We start from the raw sequence: 22,317 nt of genomic DNA, 5'->3' as shown, positions 1-22,317 counted from the left end.
TACAGACGAGAACATCCCTGGCACTCAGTAGACTTGTGCCAGGCAACAGTTCTTCTGATGGGGAGGCCTGGTTTGGGGCCTGAGGGTGGGTCACAAGATGGATGTGACCTAGCCTTGCCCTTGAGGAGAGCTGGCCCACCTGCCTAGAATGCCTTGCTGCTCCTGTTCCCTGGGTAAACATGCTGTTTCTGCTCTCCTGCCTCGGCCTGACGCCCCTACAAGGTCCCGGGGGTGAGATCTGGAGCTGCTCACCCGAAGGCCGCCCGGGCTCCCAGCACCTTCCATCCCAGCTGCCCGGGCCCCCACCGTCGCCTCCCCCACCCTCAGCTCTGCCCACTCCCACTGCAGGCCGCGGCTCCCGGCCCTGCGCGCTGCCATGAGGCCTGCACTCTGCGGGGCTGAAGTCCAAAGTCCAGTGCCTTCGCTAAGCACACGGATGAATATGAACCTTGGAGAATTTCCCCAGCTCCAATGTAAACAGAGCGGGCAGGGGCCCTGATTCACTGGCCGCTGGGGCCAGCCTTGGGGGTTGGGGGTGCCCACAGGGCTTGGCTGGTGGGGTTTGGGGGGACAGTGGGTGCAAGGAGCCTGGTTGGTGCCTGCCTGCTGGCCGCCGGGCGAGGAGACGGCCCCCACGGTGGGGGAGGCGGCCAGCTCGGTGGCCCCGGGCCGCATGGTCCAGGGGTGGCGGAGCCATGGTTTCCAAACTGAGCCAGCTGCAGACGGAGCTCCTGGCCGCCCTGCTCGAGTCTGGCCTGAGCAAGGAGGCGCTGATCCAGGCGTTGGGTGAGCCAGGGCCCTACCTGCTGGCTGGAGATGGCCCCCTGGACAAGGGGGAGTCCTGCGGCGGCGGCCGAGGGGAGCTGGCCGAGCTGCCCAATGGGCTTGGGGAGACGAGGGGCTCCGAGGACGAGACGGACGACGATGGGGAAGACTTCACGCCACCCATCCTCAAAGAGCTGGAGAACCTCAGCCCCGAGGAGGCGGCCCACCAGAAAGCCGTGGTGGAGACCCTGCTGCAGTAAGGACCCCCCTTCCCTGAGTCGTGCTCCCAAGGCGCCCACCCTCTGCTCCTGACCAGCCCTTCTGAGGCTGAAGTTCCATGAGAGGTGGCCTTCAGCCTAGTTGTTGGGAAGGGAGACAGGGCCCATGAGAGCTTGTGGGGGGTTGGGGGGTCCTTGCTCAGAGGTTGGAGCCTCCCGCCCCCTAGCTGGCCCTCTGCAGAGTCTGAGTCCCTCTGAGCCACGGCTTTCAGCCCAGGGCTTGGGAAGTGGGGACATGCCCCAGGGGAGCTCCAAGATCGGAAAAAGCGAGAGAGTCCACAATGTAAGTGCCTGGAGAGATGGAGGCCAGTGGAAAGTTTTAGCCGCCACGGTCACTTCTAGTCCCCAAACCCTAACTCCTCTGCTAAGGGCCAGGATACACTGCTGGGGAGGGGGGGCGCTGAGGCCGGGGTTTTAGGGACTCCCCTGGGACCTGGGCACTCAAGCATTCAGTGGAGAAAGCCCACATCTTTCTTACCTGAGGGGGATGGAACCTCGGGGCGGGAGCTGCTCACCTTTCCTGCACAGCCTCAGGCACCATTAGAGGACTTCTGCTCTGTACCCCCATCCGTTGGCTGGCTCCCCATCTCCCACAGAACTGGGTGGGTCTGAGCCCAATGCCTCCCCTCTCCTCAGCAGAGCTAACCTGGTTACTAATTACCCATGGGCTTTATTATTTCTCTTTTGTTTTATAAATTTATAAACGGCAAAAGGCTCTGATAAGGCCTGTGATCATTAACTTGTAGGGACGGTGGCCTGGGGAGGCCTGGGTCAACCAACCTCCCACCCAGTAGGGTGGGGGATGGGGAATGTGGGGATGGAGGAAGGGGGGCCCAGGGGCTCAGGGACCGCCCCTCCCCAAAGGCTCTCTAACCTCCATCCTAACACCTGGGCTCTGTGCTGAGGTTTCACGTGTATAATTTCAGGTAATGTCGAGGTGAACCCTGGGAGGGCTATGGATAACTCTGCTTCACAGATGAGGAAACTGAGGCCCAGAGAGGGGAAGTAGCTTGACTAAGGCCACCCAGCTGGGATTCCACACCCACTCTGGTGCCCTCAGTTGCCAAGACTGGGGTCCAGGGGCCACCGGGGTGCCTGGGGGAGGTGTCTGAGAAAGAGCCCCTCTCCAGGGGACCATGTCTTTTCTGTCCAAGGTCCTGATCCCAGCTTGGGGTGGGGGAGGGCTGGATCCTGCCTCAGGGAGCCCTCAGGGTCTGCCAGGCCTCGTGAGGTCCCGGGCAGCGGGCAGGGGAGCAGCCAGGGCCCCCTGACTTGGCAGGAAGAGGAGGGCAAAGGGCCCCGCTGGCTGCAGGGGAGGGGCAAAGTGTCAGGCATCGCCAGACCCAGGACGAGGGCCACCCTGGCAGGGTGGGGCTGGGCCAGATCTGCTGAGGCCCCAGCAGGGATGGGGGCTTTCAAGTGGGAGCGGAGGCAGGGGGAGCCCGGGGCCTTTCTTACCTGGTGGGACGGGGCCTCTTGATCGGCGGCCCCTTTGGTGGGATGGTGGGTGAGGGGAAGCCTTGATCCACAGCACTTGATGGGGGAGCAGAGGTCAGAGGGCTCCCTGGGGACCAGCAGAAACCTGGAAGCCGAGGGAGAGAGGGGAGACAAGGAGGAGGAGAGAGGATGTCGGGGGAGATGGAGAGAGAGGCCTGGAGCGGCAGAGCTGAGCAGAAGGCCGGGAGGGGAGAGGGGCTCACACCCAGCTGGGAGAAGGGGCTCGGGAGAGACTGAGGCGCCCCAAGCCGAGAGGAGGCTGGAGTGCTTCCCGCCTGCCCCGATTGGGTTTTCTTTAATGCTAACAGCATGCTATTTACTTTCCATTTAAATTTGAGATGTTGCTATAAATTATCAACCAGCTCCTTGTTCCTGCGGAGTTTATAACTAACTACCTGGGTTACTTATTGTTCAGGTAACAAAAGGGATCTGAAAACGCCCCGAGGGAAAAAAGTGGGGCCTCTAGCTTCAGGGCACCGGAAGGAGAGGGGTGGGGGACCCCGCTGAAGGCCTGGGCCGTGAGGGAGGTTGAGGCTGGAAAGGATGGTGCCCAGGCAGGACTTCTAGTGGAAGCCATTTCTCTGGAGAAGACAGTGCCTGGGAAGAGGCAGGGGTGGGTCTGGGTCCCAGGCCTCCCTGGGGTGCCCTATGCCTGAGGCCACAGCAGGAACCTGAGCGCTCCCCTCAGATCGCCATCCTTGGTTCACTCTGTGACCTTGGGCAAGTTTCTTCTCCGCCTTCTGCCTCAGTTTCCCTACCTGGACAATGAATAAAATTCAAACTCCCTGCCCTTGTTTCCTGACCTCTTCCTGAGGTCACCCTCTTTCTGCCGGTCACATTGACTTTGCTGATTCCCACCTCAGGGCCTTTGCCCGTGCTGTTCCTTCTGCCTGGAACCCCTTTCCAGATCTTCCCATGGCTGATTTCTTCTCCTCCTTTTGCTCAAATGTCATCTCCTCAGGGTGGCCATCTAAACCACCCCATTTAAAGGTAGGCCCACTCCAGTCACTCTCTCGTCCATTACTTTCATTTACTTTCTCCTGTCCCTTATCATTACTTAGGATGATCTTATTAGTTTATCTGTTTATTTTCTATCTCCTGCTGTGAAATAGAAGCTCTTCAAGGGCAGGGCCCGCCCGTGTGGCCTTGTTCACCACTCTTACCCCTGATATCCAGCCCAGTGGGTGAATGAGTGACTAGGATTCTCTGAGGCCTGGGGACATTTGTGGCTATGGCCAAGGGAGGAATCTGTACCTCCTTCCTGGGGGTCCTCCTAGGTCCTCCCTGTCCCGGAGCAGCTCAAACTTCAACCCTGAGGCTCTCTGATCCTCCCGATTGGGCCCCGAGACTCAGGAAAACAGTGGCCAAGGTGGGACGATCTGACATCCCTGACTGCGGCCATCCTGCCGAATCTTGGCTCTGGGATCCTGGTTTGAATCCCAGCTCTGCCTCCTCCTAGCTTGGGAGGGATTTCACTTTTCTGGGCCCCAGTGTCCTCTGCAGGGCCCCACAGGGTTGAATAGCACATAAGTGCAATAAACGGATGTTATTAACAGTGGTCCCATTTTACAGAGGAGCAAATGAGGGCTCAGAGAGGCAAAGTGACTTGCCCGAGGCACTTTACAAAGTAGTAAGACCGGGACTAAGACGCAGGTCCTCCTGAGCCTACAGTCTGCACGGTGCCCTTGAGTTTGCAGGCCTGTCCTTGATCGGTTTATCTCTCCCGTCAGCCTCCCCAGTCCTTCGCACTGCTGACGTCACCATCAACTCACTTCCATGCAGGGCTCTAGAGCTGGCGGGGGGCCTGCAAAGGCACGCAACCCTTTTTCTCCTCCTGACAACCTCTCAAATATGATCTGCCCATGTCACAGTCGAGGAAGCTGAGGCACGGGGAGGTTAAGCAAGTTCCCAAGGCCACCTGGACAGTGAGTGGCAGGGCTGGGCTTCAAACTCAGCTCGCCCTTGCAGATGAAGCTCTGCAAGCTGGTCTCCCGGCTCCACACCCTTGGACCCCCTGAAACCCCAGGGGCCAGCGAGCAAAAGGCCAAACATTGTACCTGTGATTGACCCCAGAACTGGCAGGAGGCGGGAGGAGGGAGATATGGGCAGGTCTTCGCCTCTCCTGGGCCCCTCCCCTCTGCTGTGGGTCCGGGGGTCCCAAGACTACATCCTGGATGATGATGATGACAATATCGTTCCACTTACTGAGTCTTTCCTGTGTGCCAGGCCCTGCGCTAGTTTCACTCCTATTTGAAACCCATTCAGTTCTCCCGGGAGCACTGCGAGGCAGGCGTGGGTTTACCGCCGTGTTACCAGGAAGATGTGGGGCTTGCACACATCATGTGTGAAGTTGCAGTGGTGGGATGTGAACCCAGGTTGGCTTGACTCTCAAACCCACGAGAGCGAAAGCAGGAGATACCTGGAGACGTGGCCTGTCAGTTCTGAGTTGGGGAAACTGTCCTGAAAAGAGTCAGGTCCTTGGAGACCGAGTGTGTGTGCGTCTGCGTGTGCGTGTGTGAATAGTAGGGGGAGGAGAAAGAGACAGAGCGAACAACAGAGAGACACACACAGAGACAGAACAAGAGAGACACAGAGAGAAGGAGGCAGAGAAAGAGACGCAAAGACAGACAGAACCAGGGAGTCAGATGGACAGTGACAGATAGTGCATCTTTAGTCTGAGCCCGGAGAGGCCCTACTGAGAGGCAGACGGAGCTTATTCTCTCTGGAGAAGAGAGCCGGGAGGGAGGGAGGAATGCTCAGGAGGGTGAGACTGTGGTTGGGGGAGGAGGGGGCCATCGGGCAGCCCAGCTCCAGAATCAGATAAACATGTTTGCCACGAAGCACAAGGCTGGACTTTGTACTGCCCTTCCCTCCCAGCTCCGACTGGCACCCAGGGAGCGGGGGAGGCAGAGAGGAGAGGAACCGTGGGGCCCCTGAGAGTTGGGGAGACAGGAACTCGGGAGAGGTCTGGGGGCCCCAGCAAAGTGAAGTATTCTTGAGTCCCAACCAGGTCCCCTTGCAAGTGCCCATCTTTCTGAGTCTCAGTTTTCTCCCCTGTGAAATGGGCATACAAGGAGTACCTAGTTCCTAGGATTATTATAAGATTTATGTGACCAGCTCTTAGCACAGTGCCTGGCCCACAGTTAACACTCAGGGATCATTCATCCCCACGGCTGTCATTCTCACACCAATGGGACTTTGCTGTGCTGCGTGCTGACCATTTAGACGTATCTGTCCCCACCCTCCAGCCTCCCTGCCTCTATGGGAAGTGCTGATATAAAAGGAGGAAGTCAGAGGGCCGAAGCTGATGAAGGCTCCGTGCGCTGGTGTCTGAGAAGAGCACTGTCAGCAGGTGACCCGAGGCTGGTTCTCTGAGCAGGAAGAGAGGGGCCGGGGGGCAGGCAGTGTGCGCGGACTTCAGAGCGCTGGGGGGTTATTTGCTTTCAGTGTTTTACAACTCAGTTTTAAGTATCATTTATGCATATGTAGTATATTACATAATATTAGGCTATACTACATCATTAAAAAGCACAGAAGAGTAACAGGGAACACCATTCCTCTTCCCCTGTCCCCAGCACCCAATTCCCCTTTTGTGGACGCTTCGCCAGTTCTTTCTGTGTCCTTCCGGCATTTCATGTGAACACAAGCAAAGATGTAGAAATCTTCTTTCATCCCACTTTAAATTTTATGCGAATAGCAGCACAGCAAACCCACCAGACAAACTCCGTTCCGTCTGGGCGCACGCAGAGCTTTCTCAGTGGGTTTCTACGGTTGCATCATCCGGAGGCGCCATGATTTGGTTAATCAGCGCCCTTTCGCTGAATACTTTGGTTGTTTCCAGTCTTTTGCTGTGGCAAGCATCGTGGCACGAATCGCCTCCTACACTTGTCACACACGCAAACAGCAGAAGACTCAAATTCTAGAAGGAAATTGCTGAGTCGAGGGGGTGAGAGCACAGGCTCTGGAATCGCAGAGATGTGGGTTCAAATCCTGGTTCTGCCAGTTTCAACACTTGTCCTGAGCTGCATTTATTGGACACACATTTGTAATATAAGCTCAGGAGAGGATGGTGAAGAGAGGGTTGAGACAGAGCAAGCGAGGGAGAGAGAGAAGGATTTATACAGTACAGGCAATTCACCCCCACACTGAGTGGAGGACAGGCCATGAGTATAGATGGCCCCAGGTCCCTGAGTCTCTCTAGTGAGGGACTCTCAGCCCAAAGTGCCATTCTGGTACTTAGATGCTCCCATATTCCATCCAACAAGGCCTCTGAATGCCAACCTCTAACTCTTCACCTGGGACTCTGTTGAAAAACCAGCCACTTGCCCCAGTGCTGTGGGGAAGCTGGTTGGGCCACTGCCCAGGGTTCAGTGCTGATTTTCAGGAGGCATTTTGACCCTAAGTGATTTTTACCTGATGGGCTAACTTAGAACTGAATCCCTCAGGTGGGATTGGGCTGTGGCCTTGGGCAAGAGATACAACGCAAATGCTCTTTGCCTCAGTGGCCCCGGTAAAGTGGGAGAATTGTGTTTCTCTCCTTGTTTTCAGACTCAGTAGGTGTCTGTCATCCATCCACCTTACCATCCATCCATCTACCCATCCATCATCTACCACCTACCCATCCAGCATCCTATTTATCCATCCATCCACCCATCCACTTTATCATCCCTCCATCCACTCATCGGTTCATGCATTCATCAAGGGCATTCTCTATGTCAGGGCTATTTTGGGTGCTGAAAACCACAAGTTCCTTCCCTCAAGGTGTTTACAGGCTCTCCCAGTGGCTATGACACAGCCACAAATAACATTTCCAGGTAGGACGAGGGGAGGATCTTTAAAGGAGGCACAAAGGCGAGGACCCTCCCCATCTGGCTTCTGCAGCTTCCAGTGGGAGTCTGTTCACGTCTACATACAGATGTGTCTGCGTGTCCATGTTTCTAAACTTTTATCTGTTCCCATGTCTGTGTGGGACTAGTTGGGGCCTGTGACCACATGTCTGCCAGTCTCTATCCCCATATCCGTGTGTCTGTGTCCTGGCACGAGTGCCCATACCTCCCTGTCCCTGAGTGAGGGTGCAGGCCCCTGGGCTCCATGGCCGCTTTCATTCACAATCCCTACCCCCAGGAGCACAGGGCTCCCAGCCCCCGGAACCCCAGCCCCGCCTGAGCAGCCCTATCCTTGCCCTCTTCCCAGGGAGGACCCGTGGCGCGTGGCAAAGATGGTCAAGTCCTACCTGCAGCAGCATAACATCCCACAGCGGGAGGTGGTCGACACCACCGGCCTCAACCAGTCCCACCTGTCCCAGCACCTCAACAAGGGCACCCCCATGAAGACGCAGAAGCGAGCCGCCCTGTACACCTGGTATGTCCGCAAGCAGCGAGAGGTGGCCCAGCGTAAGTAATGACCGACCGCAGCCCGTCTTCCCCGGCAGGGCTCGGGGCTCTCCGCAGCTCGAGGGTGGGGGCCGGAAGCTTCCCCGCCCCGTCGCTCGGTTGGGCAGACAGAGGAAGGCAGCGGGACCCCACCAGCGTCTATTACCTCTTCTGCGCCAGGCCCCCTGGGCGAGGAGGGCTGGTCTTGGGCATCCAGAGATGCACGAACTGGGTCCCGGCTTTTCCAGGAGCCCTCTGTGTAGAGGGGAAGCAGGAGAAAAAATCAGGATGATACAGTGAGACGGGAGTTATAATGTGATAACAACAACAAGCGCTAGTATCTCGGGAGCACTCACTGTGTGCAGGCCCGGCACCGCGTACTCCATAAGGCCTTTCAAAGTGTTGAGCTGGCGCAGGAGGCGAGAGTCATCTATTCTTCCTCAGGGAGGCAGGGACATCAGGGAGGATCACATTAGAAATACGTATGACCTAGTGACGAAGTCTTAAAGTGTGAGTCGAATTTTGACCCATGGAGATGCACGGAAGGGTGTTTCAGGCAGAAGGAACAGCATGAGTAAAGGCTCAGAGGCGAGGTGTACACTCAGGGAATCCTCCACTGCAGACCCGGGAAGACCTGGGCACACTATTATTCAGGGAATGGTGGGTTTCCTTGCTCAGGCCTCACACCCCACAAAATCCCAAGGACGTGTTCACACTTTTGAGCTTGTCTATGTGTAAACATTTTTTTGATAATTTTTAAATTAATTATCCAGGTTTTTAAAAAGACAATATAGGGGCCGGCTCCGTGGCCGAGTGGTTAAGTTCTCGCCCTCCGCTGCGGTGGCCCAGGGTTCGGATCCTGGGCGCGGACATGGCACTGCTCGTCAGGCCACGTTGAAGCAGCGTCCCACATCCCAAAACTAGAAGGACCCGCAACTAAGATATACAACTGTGTACAGGCGGGGTTTGGGGAGATAAAGCAGGAAAAAAAAAAAAAAAGATTGGCAACAGTTGTTAGCCCAGGTGCCAATCTTTAGGAAAAATCAATAAATAAATAAAAAATAAAAAGACAATATATACTTAGTTAAAAAGAGAAAAAAAATAAAGCTTTTCCAATAAAAGTTAGGCGTCCTTCTTCTAAAGCAGCCACTGGCATTCCCACTGTCACATGGATCCTTTCAGAGATATTTTAAGCATCGGCTAGTAATATATAATATAGATAACCTTCCCCTACTCTTGGGCGGGCTGCTAGCTATTCTGTTACTTGGGGGCGCCATTATCTGTTTAACTGGCCCCCTACTGAAGGACTTTTAGGGTTTTTCCAATCTTCTATTAGAAACAACTGCTTCAAAGAACATCCTTCTCTGGATACGTTCGCGCTCACATGAGAGTGTGTCTACAGGATGAATTCCTGGAGGTGGAAAACTGGGTCACACAGTAGGTACTTTAAAATCTTTGATAGATGTTCCCATAGTTCCTTACAAGGCCGTGGTGACAATTTACACTCCCACTAACAGTAAAAATCACTGTTGGAAAAAAATAATGCACACCATAGACATCTCTCATCCTTACTGCACGCCTGGCCCTCACCCCAGTGATTGGCATGTTCACCTCCTACTGTGCTGGAATACACACTCAGAAAAAACTTACCAAAAAAGTTCACTTTCGTACTGTTATAATTTGTCTGAGAACAATAGAGACTTATTTTGAAAATCCATTAGAACTAGGTTTTGCTTCGGAGGGGGTTGTCTCCTCCCCAGACCGTCACTGGAAGAAATTTACAATGTTAAATTAAACGCATATGTGTTACTGAGAGAACTGTTCGAAATGCAATCAAAGATTCAGCCCAGAGCTGGGAATAAAGAAGCACACTGTGGCCCAAATAGCCTTCCCCTGAGAATTTTTAACTTTAAAGGAGACATTGGAAAATTCCAGATGCAGAACATTCAAGATATGACTGAAGTATTAGGACTCTTGGTAACAAGGGACAGAACCCCTTCTCAAACTGATATAAGCAAAAAAGGGAACTTATTGGCTCTTGGATATGAAGAGTCCATGGCTTCTTCAGGCATGGCTGGATCCAGCATCTCTAGGCTCTGTTGTCTTTTATGTTGGCCTCATTCTCAGACAGGCTCTCCTCCCGTAGGCGAAGATGGCCCTGGGAGCTCTGGGCTGCCATCCTGCCAGCTTAGCAACCTCAGGGGGAAATGTGCACCTCTTTTTAGCTCTTTCCAGCTGAATGAGTTTTTTTTTTAATAATGTAAAGTTTAAATAAAGTCTAACATATGAAAAGTGCACAAATCCTAAGGGTACAGATTAATGAATTTTCACAAAGCGAGCACACTGATGTAACTCCCAATCAGGTAAGAGAGAGACTATTACCAGACCCCCGGAAGCCCCCCTCCCGCCGGCAGGAACAATCACTATCCTGACTTCTAGCCCTGCGGGCTAACTATGACTGTTTTTGAAGTTCATATAAACTCAGTCATATAGTCATGCAGTGCCTTCTTTCACTCAACATTACGTTTGTGGGATCCCTCTGTGCGGTTCCGTGTCATTGTAGGTCGGCCATTCTCATCGCTGCATGTGAATATTCCATTGTGTGAGTACAATGTACGTATTATTTCTTCTTTGAAGGACATTTGGATGGCTTCTGAGTTTTTGCTATTGCCGGTAGTGCTGCTGTGAACATTCCAGGACACGTCTTTCACTGAATGTGTATACATATTTCTATTAGGTGTGGAATCACTGAATCAAAGAATATACATAAGCTCAGCTTGAGTACATAGTGCCAAATAGTCATCAATTTGCACTCCCACTAGCAGTGTTTGAGAATTCCAGGAGCTCCACAGCTTTGTCGACACTTGGTAACGTCATTTTTATTTTAGCCATGCTGGATGTGTGGTGCTATTGCATGGTGGTTTTAATTTTCATTTCCTTGATGACTCCTTATGTTGAGTATCTTTTCATATGGTTATTGGACACTTGGAAAACCTTTTTAAGAAGTGCCTATTCTAGGGGGCCGGCCCAGTGGTGCAGCGGTTAAGTGCGCACGTTCCGCTTCGGTGGCCTGGGGGTCGCCGGTTCAGATCCCGGGTGCGGACATGGCACCACTTGGCAAGCCATGCTATGGCAGGCATCCCACATAGAAAGTAGAGGAAGATGGGCACAGATGTTAGCTCAGGGCCAGTCTTCCTCAGCAAAAAGAGGAGGATTGGCAGCAGGTGTTAGCTCACGGCTAATCTTCCTCCAAAAAAAAAGTGCCTGTTCCAGATTGCCCATCTTTCTTTCAGATTGTCTGCTTTTTTCTTATTGATTTGTAAAAGTTTAAAAAAATATACTGCAAGTTCTTTTTCAAGAGTATGCATTGTAAATATATTCTCCTACACTGTGGGTTGCTTTATATATTTGAAATGATATCTTTTGATGAACAGAAGTTCTTAATTTTTTTCTTTATGGTTAGCGCTTTTCCTGTCCTGTTTAAGAAATCTCTGTCTAACCCAAGGTCATGAACATGGTCTCCTATATTTTATCCTAATAGCTTTGTTTTACTTTCCACATTTAGAGGTGCAGTCCAGCTGGAATTGATTTTTGTGTACAGCAGGAGGTAGAGTCGGGATTCATGGTTTTGCTGTTTTTTTTTTTTAAGATTGACACCTGAGCTAACAACTGTTGCCAATCTTCTTTTTTTCCCCTGCTTTTTCTCCCCAAATCCCCACAGTACATAGATGTATATTTTAGTTGTGGGTCATTCTAGTTGTGGCATGTGGGATGCTGCCTCAGCATGGCCTGATGAGCAGTGTCATGTCTGTGCCCAGGATCTGAACTGGTGAAACCCTGGGCCGCCGAAGCGGAGCACGCGAACTTAACCACTCGGCCAAGGGGCTGGCCCCCATGGTTTTTTTTTCACAAGTTGCTTTCGATTCAGTTTACAGATGGAGGTACTGGTGCCCAAATTCATTTCCTCTCCTGTGTAACTGACTACCCAGCACCATTTATTGAGAAGATCCATGAACCAATCACAGTGGCCAGGGGGATGTGGTGTTCTTCTTGGCCAGAGTGAGGTCACCTCACCTTACCCAGATGGGCTGGGAAGGGAGGAGAGGGAGCCCCAAAGAGAATCAGGGTGCTGTTTCTGAAGAAGGAGGAAACGATGCTATGCGGGCAAAGCAGGTGCCTGTCACTGGGGAATTCTCAGAGAATGAACAGATGTTGAACTGAATGAGAAGGGCCCTATTCAAGAAGGGGCAGTGTGCTATAGTGGCTAAGTGTAGGGTTCTGGAACCAGGCTGCCTGGCTTCAAATCCTGGCTCTGCCACTTGTCAGCTGTGTGGCCTTGGAAAAGTTGTTTATCCTTTCTGTGACTCAGTTCCCCCATCCGTGTAGTGGGGATAAAATAGCATCTACTCTGCGGAGCTGCCCTGAAGGTGCAATTTGTAGAAATGCCTGGCATTGAGAAAGCAAAAACATTAGCTGTTGCTGCTATATGTAATTTTCTTGCCAGGTGTTCTCTGAACTTCTCCCATCAAATCCCCAACAGGGTAAGTTATCTGCTTCGCATGTTTGGCAATTAAAAAAAAAAACTTTTAATTTTAGAATAAATCTAAATTTTCAGGACTACTGGGCAGATGGTACAGAGAATTCCCATATACCCCAGACCCAGTTTTCCCTATTATTAACATTAGTAGGTACATTTCTCACAATTAACAAACCCACATGATACGTTATTATTAAGTAAAGTCCATACCTTATTCGGATTTCCTCAGTTTATCCCTAATGTCCTTTTTCTGGTCCAGGATCCCATCCAGTTGTAGACATATTACATCTAGTTGTGCCTTCTTAGTCTCTTCTTGGTTGTGACAGTTTCTCAGATTTTCCTTATTTTTCATGACCTTGGCAGGGTAACTTTTTTCTTATTGAGTTCATAATAGTTTACATCATTGTGAGATTTCAGTTGTACATTATTTCTTGTCTGTCACCATATAAGTGCTCCCCTTCACCCCCTGTGCTCACCCCCCACCCCCCTTTCCCCTGGTAACCCCTGAACTGTTCTGTTTGTCCAAGTGTTTGTTTATATTCCACACATGAGTGAAGTCATACGGTGTTTGTCTTTCTCAGTCTGGCTTATTTCACTTAGCATAATACCCTCCAGGCCCATCCATGTTGTTGCAAATGGGATGATTTTGTCTTTTTTTTATGGCTGAGTAGTATTCCATTGTATATATATACTGCATCTTCTTTATCCAATCAGTCGATGGGCACTTGGGTTGCTTCTGCGTCTTGGCTATTGTGAATAATGCTGCAATAAACATAGGGGTGCATATGTTACTTTGGATTGTTGATTTCAAGTTGATGGGTAGACACCCAGTAGTGGGATAGCTGGATCATATGGTAGTTCTATTTTTAGTTTTTTGAGGAATCTCCATACTGTTTTCCATAGTGGCTGCACCAGTTTGCATTCCCACCAGCAGGGTATGAGGGTTCCCTTCTCTCCACACCCTCTCCAACATTTCTTATTTTTAGTCTTAGTGATTATAGTCTTTTTAACAGGCATAAGGTGGTATCTTAGTGTAGTTTTGATTTGCATTTCCCTGATGATTAATGATGTTGAACATCTTTTCATGTGCTCATTGGCCATCTGTATATCTTCTTTGGAAAAAGGTCTGTTCATATCCTCTGCCCAATTTTTGATTGGGCTGTTTGTTTTTTGTTGTTCGGTTGTGTGAGTTCATCATATATTTTGGAGATTAACGACAGGGTAATTTTTTTAAGCTGAAATATTTTAGTTTTTTAGGCTAAGTCATAGTGTCCTGTACTCCAGATCTTGGGCCAGCCCCCTGCCGGGCAAGATGGCCAACTGAGAGTCAGCATGAGCAGGTGCTCAAGCCACAGCTGCTGAGAGTGATAGAATCTGTGCCAAACGGGCTTCTAGTGTCTTCTCAGTTTGGCTGTTGATGGGTCTAACCCCGCTGGAGCATTGGTGCCTGCTTCTGCTCTTGGCACTCAGATGGCAAGGGCACTCCTGCTGCTATGCCCCTGACTCAGAATCTTCCTTCTGTCCTGGCACTTGGCTGTCCCATACGCTTGGTGGCCTGCTCAGAGATAATGATAAACTAGTTTCCATTAAAGTGGAAGAAGCTGACAAGGGCTGGGTGGGTCTCTTCTCTCCTGGCTAACACTTGCACTTTAACCTGGATTTCCAAGTCTGGAATGTTGAAAATAGCTCTGAATCTACTCAGGGGATATGGTTCAAGGTTCTGGTCTACTGTGTGACCATGGGAAAATATTTAACCTCTCTAAACCTCAGCTTCCGTATCTGTAAAATGGGATGGCATATTGTCAAATGTGAACAAATGGTGATTCTTACCTGGAGCCTTGTTTTGAGAAGGATTGTGAGTTTATATCTTGGCTCAGTAGAAAAGTGTGCGGGGCTTGATTAGTGATGTCTGCCTTGGACACATGTTAAGAAAGGGGTGGCAAGTGTGCTGTGTGTTTGCCATCACTGGATTAAATGATATTCTAAGTTCTAGCTGGAAGCTCCTCTGGCTCAGCACCCTGGGAATGAGAAGGAATCAGGGGCATGGTCAGATGAACTGATGTGGGAGGGTGGGAGTGGCTGATGCCCTGCTTATGGCTCTCTGTGCCTACAGAGTTCACCCACGCAGGGCAGGGGGGGCTGATTGAAGAGCCCACGGGCGATGAGCTACCAACCAAGAAGGGGCGGAGAAATCGTTTCAAATGGGGCCCAGCATCCCAGCAGATCCTGTTCCAGGCCTACGAGAGGCAGAAGAACCCCAGCAAGGAGGAGCGAGAGGCGTTGGTGGAGGAGTGCAACAGGTAGAACGGCTGGCGGTTGGCAGGGCTGGTTTGGCCTGGGCTGGGGCCAGGCTGGGGAAGGGGAGGGTGGCTCTGGGTCCTGGGGGAGACTCCCCAGTCCTGAGAGATCCTGTTGTTGGCCCAGGAGTTCTCAACTCCTGCTCAGTGTCTGAAACCTAGCTCCATTCCTGGCACTCAGCCCCCTCCGACCCAAGCAACCCTTGAGTGGCTGCTCATCTCATTCATCCTCACTAAACCCTATGGCTATTTTGCTCACTTTATGATTGGAGGGACTAAGAGAGGCTAAGTCACTTGCTCAAGGTCACACAGCAGAACTGGGACTGGAACTCAGGTCTGCCTCCTCAAACACTCAGGTAGAGCCCCACTTCCCAGAGCCTTCCCCGAAGCCCCAAGAGAGGGCTCCTTTGTGCCTGGTCTGGAGGCTCACAAGTGGCCATTTCTGCAGGGCGGAGTGCATCCAGAGGGGGGTGTCACCGTCGCAGGCACAGGGCCTGGGCTCCAACCTCGTCACGGAGGTGCGTGTCTACAACTGGTTTGCCAATAGGCGCAAGGAAGAAGCCTTTCGGCACAAGCTGGCCATGGACACATACAGTGGGCCGCCACCGGGACCAGGCCCGGGCCCTGCGCTGCCTGCCCACAGCTCCCCGGGCCTGCCCCCACCTGCCCTCTCCCCTAGTAAGGTCCATGGTGAGTGCTATATGGGCAGGGGGATTGGGACTGTGGGCAGAGGGGACATGGCGGTAGGTGGGAAAGTTGGGGAGCACCCCAGTGGCAGCAGCTGCCCAGCCTCTTAGCACAGCAGTTTGGTTCTGCTCCACTCTGTTTACACTACTCCCCATCCACTCCACTGACCATTCTGTTCCATCCACTCCACTCCACTCCTTCCACCCCACTCAACTCCGTCTACTCTACTCCATCCACTCCATTCCATCCACTCCATTCCATCCACTCCAACCTAGCTTGATTTGGGTTACTTCAATTCAATCCATTCATTTCAGATCAAACAAACTCAATTCATTTCAGTTCAACTCTACTCAACTCAATTCTGTTCAACTCATTATAATCCAATTTAGTTCATTTAAATTTGGTACAGTTTAATCCAATCCAATTCCCAATTGATTCAGTTTGATTAGATGTAATTCAAGAAAATTCAGTTAATTTTGTATAGCTCAGTTCCATTCAATCCAATTCAATTTGATTCAATTCAACTCAATTCACTTCAGGTTCAATTCAACTAGATTCAGTTTCATTCAACTAATTCAAGTTCATTCTATTCAACTCAGATCACTGCAGTTTAATTTTATTAGCCTCAGTTTAGTTTGGTTCAGTTGTCTTTTATTGTGTACCTACTGTATATCAGGTGTAGCACTAGGCAGTGGGTGTGGGGGTGGGTGTGGGGGTGCAGAACTAATAAAATTTAGCCCTTGTGTTCAAGGAGTTGGAAGCAGCCAACGCAAGGCCTGGCAGGAGGTGGTCACTCAAGCAGAGTGTGCTGGCTGCATAAAGATAGCGCAAGCAAACCGAAGTGGTTTGGGGTGATGGGGACCTGGGAGGTGAGCAGGAAAGTGGGGTGCTGAGGTTGGACACTGTTCCCACTCCAGGTGTGCGCTATGGACAGCCTGCAACCAGTGAGGGGGCAGAAGTGCCCTCAAGCAGCGGCGGTCCCTTGGTGACAGTGTCTGCACCCCTGCACCAAGTGTCCCCTACAGGCCTGGAGCCCAGTCACAGCCTGCTGAGCACTGAAGCCAAGCTGGTGAGTGCTCCCCCCAGTGGAGGAAGGCCCTTCCAATCCCATCTTCCTTCGGCTGAGGCCCCACCTTGACTCAGCTTGGTTTCCCCTCCAAGGTCTCAGCAACTGGGGGCCCCCTGCCCCCTGTCAGCACCCTGACAGCACTGCACAGCTTGGAGCAGACATCCCCAGGCCTCAACCAGCAGCCCCAGAACCTCATCATGGCCTCGCTTCCTGGGGTGATGGCCATCGGGCCTGGGGAGCCTGCCTCCCTCGGCCCCACGTTCACCAACACAGGCGCCTCCACCCTGGTCATTGGTAAGCTGTGGGGATAGAGGGCATCTGAGTAGGGGGTTCATGGGGCTCCTACAGAATCCAGGAGCTGGAAGAGCCCCTGGGACTCATTCATTCATTCATTCATGCTTTTGTTGAGTGCCTCCTCTGTGCCAGGCTCTGTGCTACCTCAGGGATATACAAGAGCAACAAACACACCAAGATCTCAGCGACCCAGTGGGGAGGCAGACAGTGAACATAACGCAGACAGTATATAGTGCTTTAGGAGGCACAAGTCTGTGGGAAAAACAGAGCAGGGAAGGGGGGTCACAATTTTCTAGGTTTTAGGTTTTTTTTTTAAAGCCCAGGAAGACTTTATTTGCAGGAACTATTGTACGGAAGCTCAATATATGAAACAGATAGGAAGCTGCTGGGAGAGGGGAACAGAGAGTTAAGCCTCAGGGCCTTTGCACTGCTGTGGAACCCCAGGGCTCCAGGGAACCTAGTTTGACATACTCCTTGCCCATATAATGAGCTAGAGACTCAGAGACAGGGAGTGACTTGCCAAGGCCACGTAAGTTAGTGACAGGTCCTAACCCAAAGGTATTTCCTGTCTGCCTTGTCCCCTCCTGCAACTCACTGGCTCAGGGAGGGAGGGATGATGCCACCAAGGGTCTGGGTTGGGCCTGGGGAGGCAGTGGAGATGGCAGGAGGCCTGGCTGACTCCTGCCCCTCCTGCCCCAGGCCTGGCCTCCACGCAGGCACAGAGCGTGCCGGTCATCAACAGCATGGGCAGCAGCCTGACCACCCTGCAGCCGGTCCAGTTCTCTCAGCCGCTGCACCCTTCCTACCAGCAGCCACTCATGCCCCCTGTGCAGAGCCACGTGGCCCAGAGCCCCTTCATGGCCACCATGGCCCAGCTGCAGAGCCCCCACGGTGAGTGCCCCGGCCCCAGGCGGGGGGTGGGGGGAGAGGTTGGCTGGTGATGTGGACGGAGGAAGGGCGGCTGAGCAGATACTGTGGTCTCCGTGTGTGTCTGGTACTAATGCAGGTGCTTCTGTGATGGGGTGGTCTGCGGGTGCTCAGATGAGTGTCTGTGACCAGAAAACGTTTCAGTGTGTGAATATGTGTGGCCACGCGTGTGTGCAGGTTTGTATGAGTGGGCACACCCGGGTGTTTGCGTGTGCACGCTCACGAGTGGGAGTACAGGTCCCAGTCCTTTCTCTGAAAGCCTTGGGGCCACACGTATTTCCGAATTCAGTATTCTCAGGGTTTGGAAATGTAACGTGGTGGCCAGACCATGGATTACATAAGACTCCCAGCAGGGTTTGGGGCAGCTCTGCTATCTCTGCGGCAAAAGGTAGAATTCCACAAGGCAGGTTAATACAGACTTGCATCACCTCACGTCAGGTTCAGGTCACACTTTGCCACCCAATGAGCTCCAGTGCCAACCTTAGGAAAACCTGTTGGTTTCCAGACCTTTCTGGCATTTGGAACTGGGGAGAAGGGGCTGTGGATCTGTGTAACTGTGTGTATTTGGGTGAGTGTGTATGTGGGTGGTTATGGCTTTATCTGACGCAGCGTGAGAATGTGTGGTTGGTGTGTTTTCCTGCTGGTGTCCATGGGCGTTTTTGTGGGGGTGGGGGCTGTAGGTGGCACTCTGGGTTACATTTCGGAGAGGGGTCCTGGAGGCGGAGATGTGCTGCCCTCCGCCCTGCCCACCCTAGCAGGGGCACCGCCCTTCCCCCCGAGCCTGTACTTGGCACAGCAGCACCTGTGCCTCCTACTCCCTTTCACGTGTCATCTCCAGGTGACGGGAGGAGCTGGGTTTGGGTGCTAGCCTCCTCCCGGCTTCTCTCCATCAAGCCAGGCTGAGCAGGCTCCTGTAGCTGGGGAGAGGGTCCAATCCCTCTGTCTGGAGCTCCCAGTTTTGGGAATCAGCCCTGAGTCCTCAGCCAGTGCCCCATCGGGCCCTTCACCAAGGCCCACACCCCACTTCCCCCAGAGCACCCAGCCTTGAGGCCCTCCTGGGAGGGCTCCAGCTCAGCCCAGGGTGCCATGTCGTGTCCTCCTCTCTCTCCTCCCTCCTGGCCAGCCCTCTATAGCCACAAGCCTGAGGTGGCCCAGTACACCCACACGGGCCTGCTTCCGCAGACCATGCTCATCACCGACACCACCAACCTGAGCGCCCTTGCCAGCCTCACACCCACCAAGCAGGTAAGGCCCAGGCCTGCCCTCGATCCTCCTCGGGCCCCTCCCCAGAGCACAGCCGGCGGCTCAGGAGGCTGCTGTTTTCCCAGGTCTTCACCACAGACACTGAGGCCTCCAGCGAGTCCGGGCTTCATCCTCCGGTGTCACAGGCCACCACCATCCACATCCCCAGCCAGGACTCTGCGGGCATCCAGCACCTGCAGCCGGCCCATCGGCTCAGCACCAGCCCCACCGGTGAGCAGCCCTTCCCTGCTCCCTGCTCGCTGCCCAGTCAGGGGGCAAGGTATGCGGCAGCTGGGGCTCAATGGGAGGCGGCCCCAGACCCGCACTGGAGGGCACCCTGGGCTCCTCTAAACTGAGCCGGGCGGGGTGTGAAACCACAGGAAAATGGGCACATCTTACAGGAACATCTCAGTGACTCGGGTGAGGAAAAAGATTAAGTAATGGCGAGAGGCAGCGGGGGCTAATAATGACGGAAGTGGGCTTGTTGTGGCCGCAAGTGGCTCACGGAGGCGGTGGTTTGCTCAGGGTTTAGCACGCTTTGAATTCAGTGCCAATGTTGAAATCAGGAGCTTGCATAAAGAAGACCAGCTCTCTGGCTTCTCTTGCAATATTGGAAGGACTCGTGTTCCCACACAGCAACAACGGAGCGTGCACTCTCCAGGCCACCACGTCCCACTCAGCCCTTCATTTCCTTTCTCTGAGGACCTGAGTCTGTGACCCACCCTGTCATGGTGAAGGGCAGGCACCCTGGAGTCAGGCTGCTGGGCTCTGAGGCCTGGGGCAGCCGCTTGCCAAGTGTGCGACTTTAGGCAAGCTGCTCCCCATCTGTGGGCCTCAGCTTCCTCCATCCGGCCCTGGTGGCTGCAGTGACGGTTCCCTAGGGCTCACAGTCCAGGCCCCATGCTTACCCATGAGGCACACTTCATCAGCCCATTTTATAGATGAGAAAGCAGACACTCAAGGAGTGGAGGGCCTTGGCCTTGCCTCCGACAGCTACTAGGTCCAAACTCAAAGGCCTTTCTCTTCACCATCTGAGGCAGGGTTCTCCTGAGATGGTGACCCAATAGGAATGTTTATATATTTAATGAATGAGCTCACATGACTGTGGGGGTACACTGGCAAGTCTGAAAGCTGTAGGGCAGGCCAGCAGGCTGGTGACAGGGCAGGAATTAATGCTGCAGTTTTGAGGCGGAATTCCTTCTTCTCTAGGAAACCTCAGCTTCTGCTCTTAAGGCCTTCAACTGATTGGATAAGGCCCACCCACATTATGGAGGGAAATCTTTACTTAAAATCAACTGACTGTAGGTGTAAACCATGTGCACACCTTCAGAGCAACACTTAGATCAGTGTTTGCTTCAGTGACTGGGTACTCCTGCCTAGCCGAGTTGGCGCCTAAAGCAAACCACCACCACACCCCCTCACCACGGCTTCTCTAATGCTCCCACCAAAATGTCCTGAGGAGGCCACTCCCTGGTTGGTCCTGGAGCCTGCCTGGGGGATCAGACGACCCGAGGGTAGGTCTGACTTTGGGGTTCCTGTTATCTGCTGTGATTCAGGACGTGGCGAGGCCCCACTGCCCCTGTCCCGAGGACCCTAGGGACAGGTGGGGTTGGGGCGGGTTGGCAGGCAGCCAGCAGCCTTGTTTGCCTCCGCAGTGTCCTCCAGCAGCCTGGTGTTGTACCAGAGCTCCGACTCCTCCAATGGGCACAGCCACCTGCTGCCCTCGAACCACAGCGTCATCGAGACCTTCATCTCCACGCAGATGGCCTCTTCCTCCCAGTAACCATGGCAACCGCCTCCCGGAGGGGCTGGGCCCTGGGGCCTGCATGGCCTGCTTGGGGGGTGACGAGGACATTTGAGCCTAAGAAACTTTTGCTGCCACGGGGTTGCTGCCTTTCCCTGGAAAACAGTGCCTCGGTCCCCACCCTGGTCTGCTGGCGCCAGAAAGGGAGGGTTCTGAGGCACGCGCAGCTGAGGGCTGCTTCCGTTGCACAAGAAGGGACTGTGGAGAGCTGGGAGGCAGAGCTTGTTCCTAGCAGGTCACGGGAGGGACTGTCCCTGCTGCTCAGGTAAATCTTGTCACTTGGAGCAGAAAGGGGCAGCCTTTGGACTCTGGCAGCCCCAGCCTGAATCTGTGGAGAGCCCAGCATCCCGAAGGAAACTCTGGCAGCCACACTTCTCAGGACACAAGCTTGCGTAGCTGTGAGTCGCTGAGCTCCGAGAGGCCCGAGATCAACGTGAACCGTTCTGTCACCTATGCCCCGACCAGGCCACTCCACTCTGCCCCCTTCTAGCTACTGATCCACATGCCCATTTACACCTACCCGTCCCCCACTTGCCTAAGCTGTCCTCGTGGCTCCTCTGTGCCAGGACCTGGGCTCCCATGCCAGCCCCAGGGGAGCTCAGGCTAACAAGGAGGGCACGCAGGGCTCTCCCAATTTCCCTCGTCCTGAGCCATCCCTTCTTCTCGGCCCCCACGACCTCCAGTTTTCTTGGACATTCATCTTCCTGAGCATCACGCCTTCTTACGCCAGCCTGGCATCTTGCCTCTACTGGGAAGCCCCCCTCAGGGCCAGGAAGTTGTCCGTGCTCCTGCGGGAGCCTCGTGACTCTGTGCCTGGTGCTGAGCCCAGGTCTTGGGGCAGCAGCACCTCTGGCTTCTGGGGCCCTGCAGACCCTTCCCTGGTTTGAGGGAGAAGCTGCTGAGCTCAGAAGGCAGCAAGGCCTAAGCAGCCACAGAACTGAGGGACCCAGAGGGAGCAGAGCCACCTGTGACGCCTGGAAGCTTGGGAGCCCAGCTGGCTGTGGATGGGGAGCCAGGCGGTCTGCAGCCACCCTGAGGAGCCCGAGGCCCTGAGCAGCATGGGGAGGGACAAGGCACCCGTATCCTCTTCTCCCTGGGGCTGCCGCAGATAACCCGGCCCTCAGTGGCCTACCTCCATCCTGGGATTGAGGAAGCGGCCAGGGGAGAACCAGTACCCACTGCAGCTGGCAGCCAGCTAAGGGCGCACCTGTACATTTATTTAACTTTCAGTAAAGTAAATGAGGAACGTATTGGACACTTCTTGCTTGTCCACACACCACCCAGAGGGTGTTGGGCAGGCAGGGGGAGGCCGAGGTGGGCCAGGGGCCTGAGGAGAGACGGGCCCCAGCACATACATGTCACAGTGCCTGTCCTGCCCTGCTGAATCTCTGAGGCCAGGTGGTGGAGCCAGAGTTTCACCTTAACCTTGAGCTTCTGCTCCTTCCTGCACAAGACCCCCTGGGGCACGGAACCCAGGCCACAGGTACTGTGACCCTCCCTGAAGTCCCGAAGTTGGGGTGCAGGAGGACCCCACCCATGCGATGCTTA

The 22,317-nt window shown here is 53.6% G+C and overlaps 1 protein-coding gene across 2 annotated transcripts; it reads left to right on the top strand.

Annotated features, from left to right (window-relative positions):
* Positions 1 to 48: 48 nt before the first annotated feature.
* Positions 49 to 22,019, top strand: HNF1A (HNF1 homeobox A). 2 transcript variants are annotated; one of them, XM_023647017.2, is made up of 10 exons: positions 49 to 1,021; positions 7,734 to 7,933; positions 14,563 to 14,749; positions 15,195 to 15,436; positions 16,351 to 16,502; positions 16,595 to 16,796; positions 17,496 to 17,687; positions 18,847 to 18,968; positions 19,052 to 19,196; positions 20,621 to 22,019. In XM_023647017.2, the coding sequence occupies exons 1-10, from the start codon at positions 696 to 698 to the stop codon at positions 20,746 to 20,748; spliced, it is 1,896 nt and encodes a 631-aa protein (XP_023502785.1). In that variant the 5' UTR covers positions 49 to 695; the 3' UTR covers positions 20,749 to 22,019. The 2 variants fall into 2 exon arrangements, with proteins under 2 accessions (XP_023502785.1, XP_070076178.1); XM_070220077.1 differs by having other exon boundaries at positions 415 to 1,021; positions 20,175 to 22,019.
* Positions 22,020 to 22,317: the final 298 nt, after the last annotated feature.

This window comes from Equus caballus, chromosome 8 (assembly GCF_041296265.1).
Source record: "Equus caballus isolate H_3958 breed thoroughbred chromosome 8, TB-T2T, whole genome shotgun sequence".
Classification (NCBI taxonomy): Eukaryota; Metazoa; Chordata; class Mammalia; order Perissodactyla; family Equidae; genus Equus; species Equus caballus.
Note: the sequence above shows the minus strand (reverse complement) of the source record. Positions and strands in the feature narration are given on the sequence as shown.

Excerpts from the sequence above, each read along its gene's own strand:
- HNF1A (XM_023647017.2), top strand. The coding sequence starts at position 696 with ATGGTTTCCAAACTGAGCCAGCTGCAGACGGAGCTCCTGGCCGCCCTG. Across the intron at positions 1,022-7,733 it reads GTGGTGGAGACCCTGCTGCA|GGAGGACCCGTGGCGCGTGG; the intron begins GTAAGGACCCCC and ends CCCTCTTCCCAG. Across the intron at positions 16,797-17,495 it reads CGCCTCCACCCTGGTCATTG|GCCTGGCCTCCACGCAGGCA; the intron begins GTAAGCTGTGGG and ends CTCCTGCCCCAG.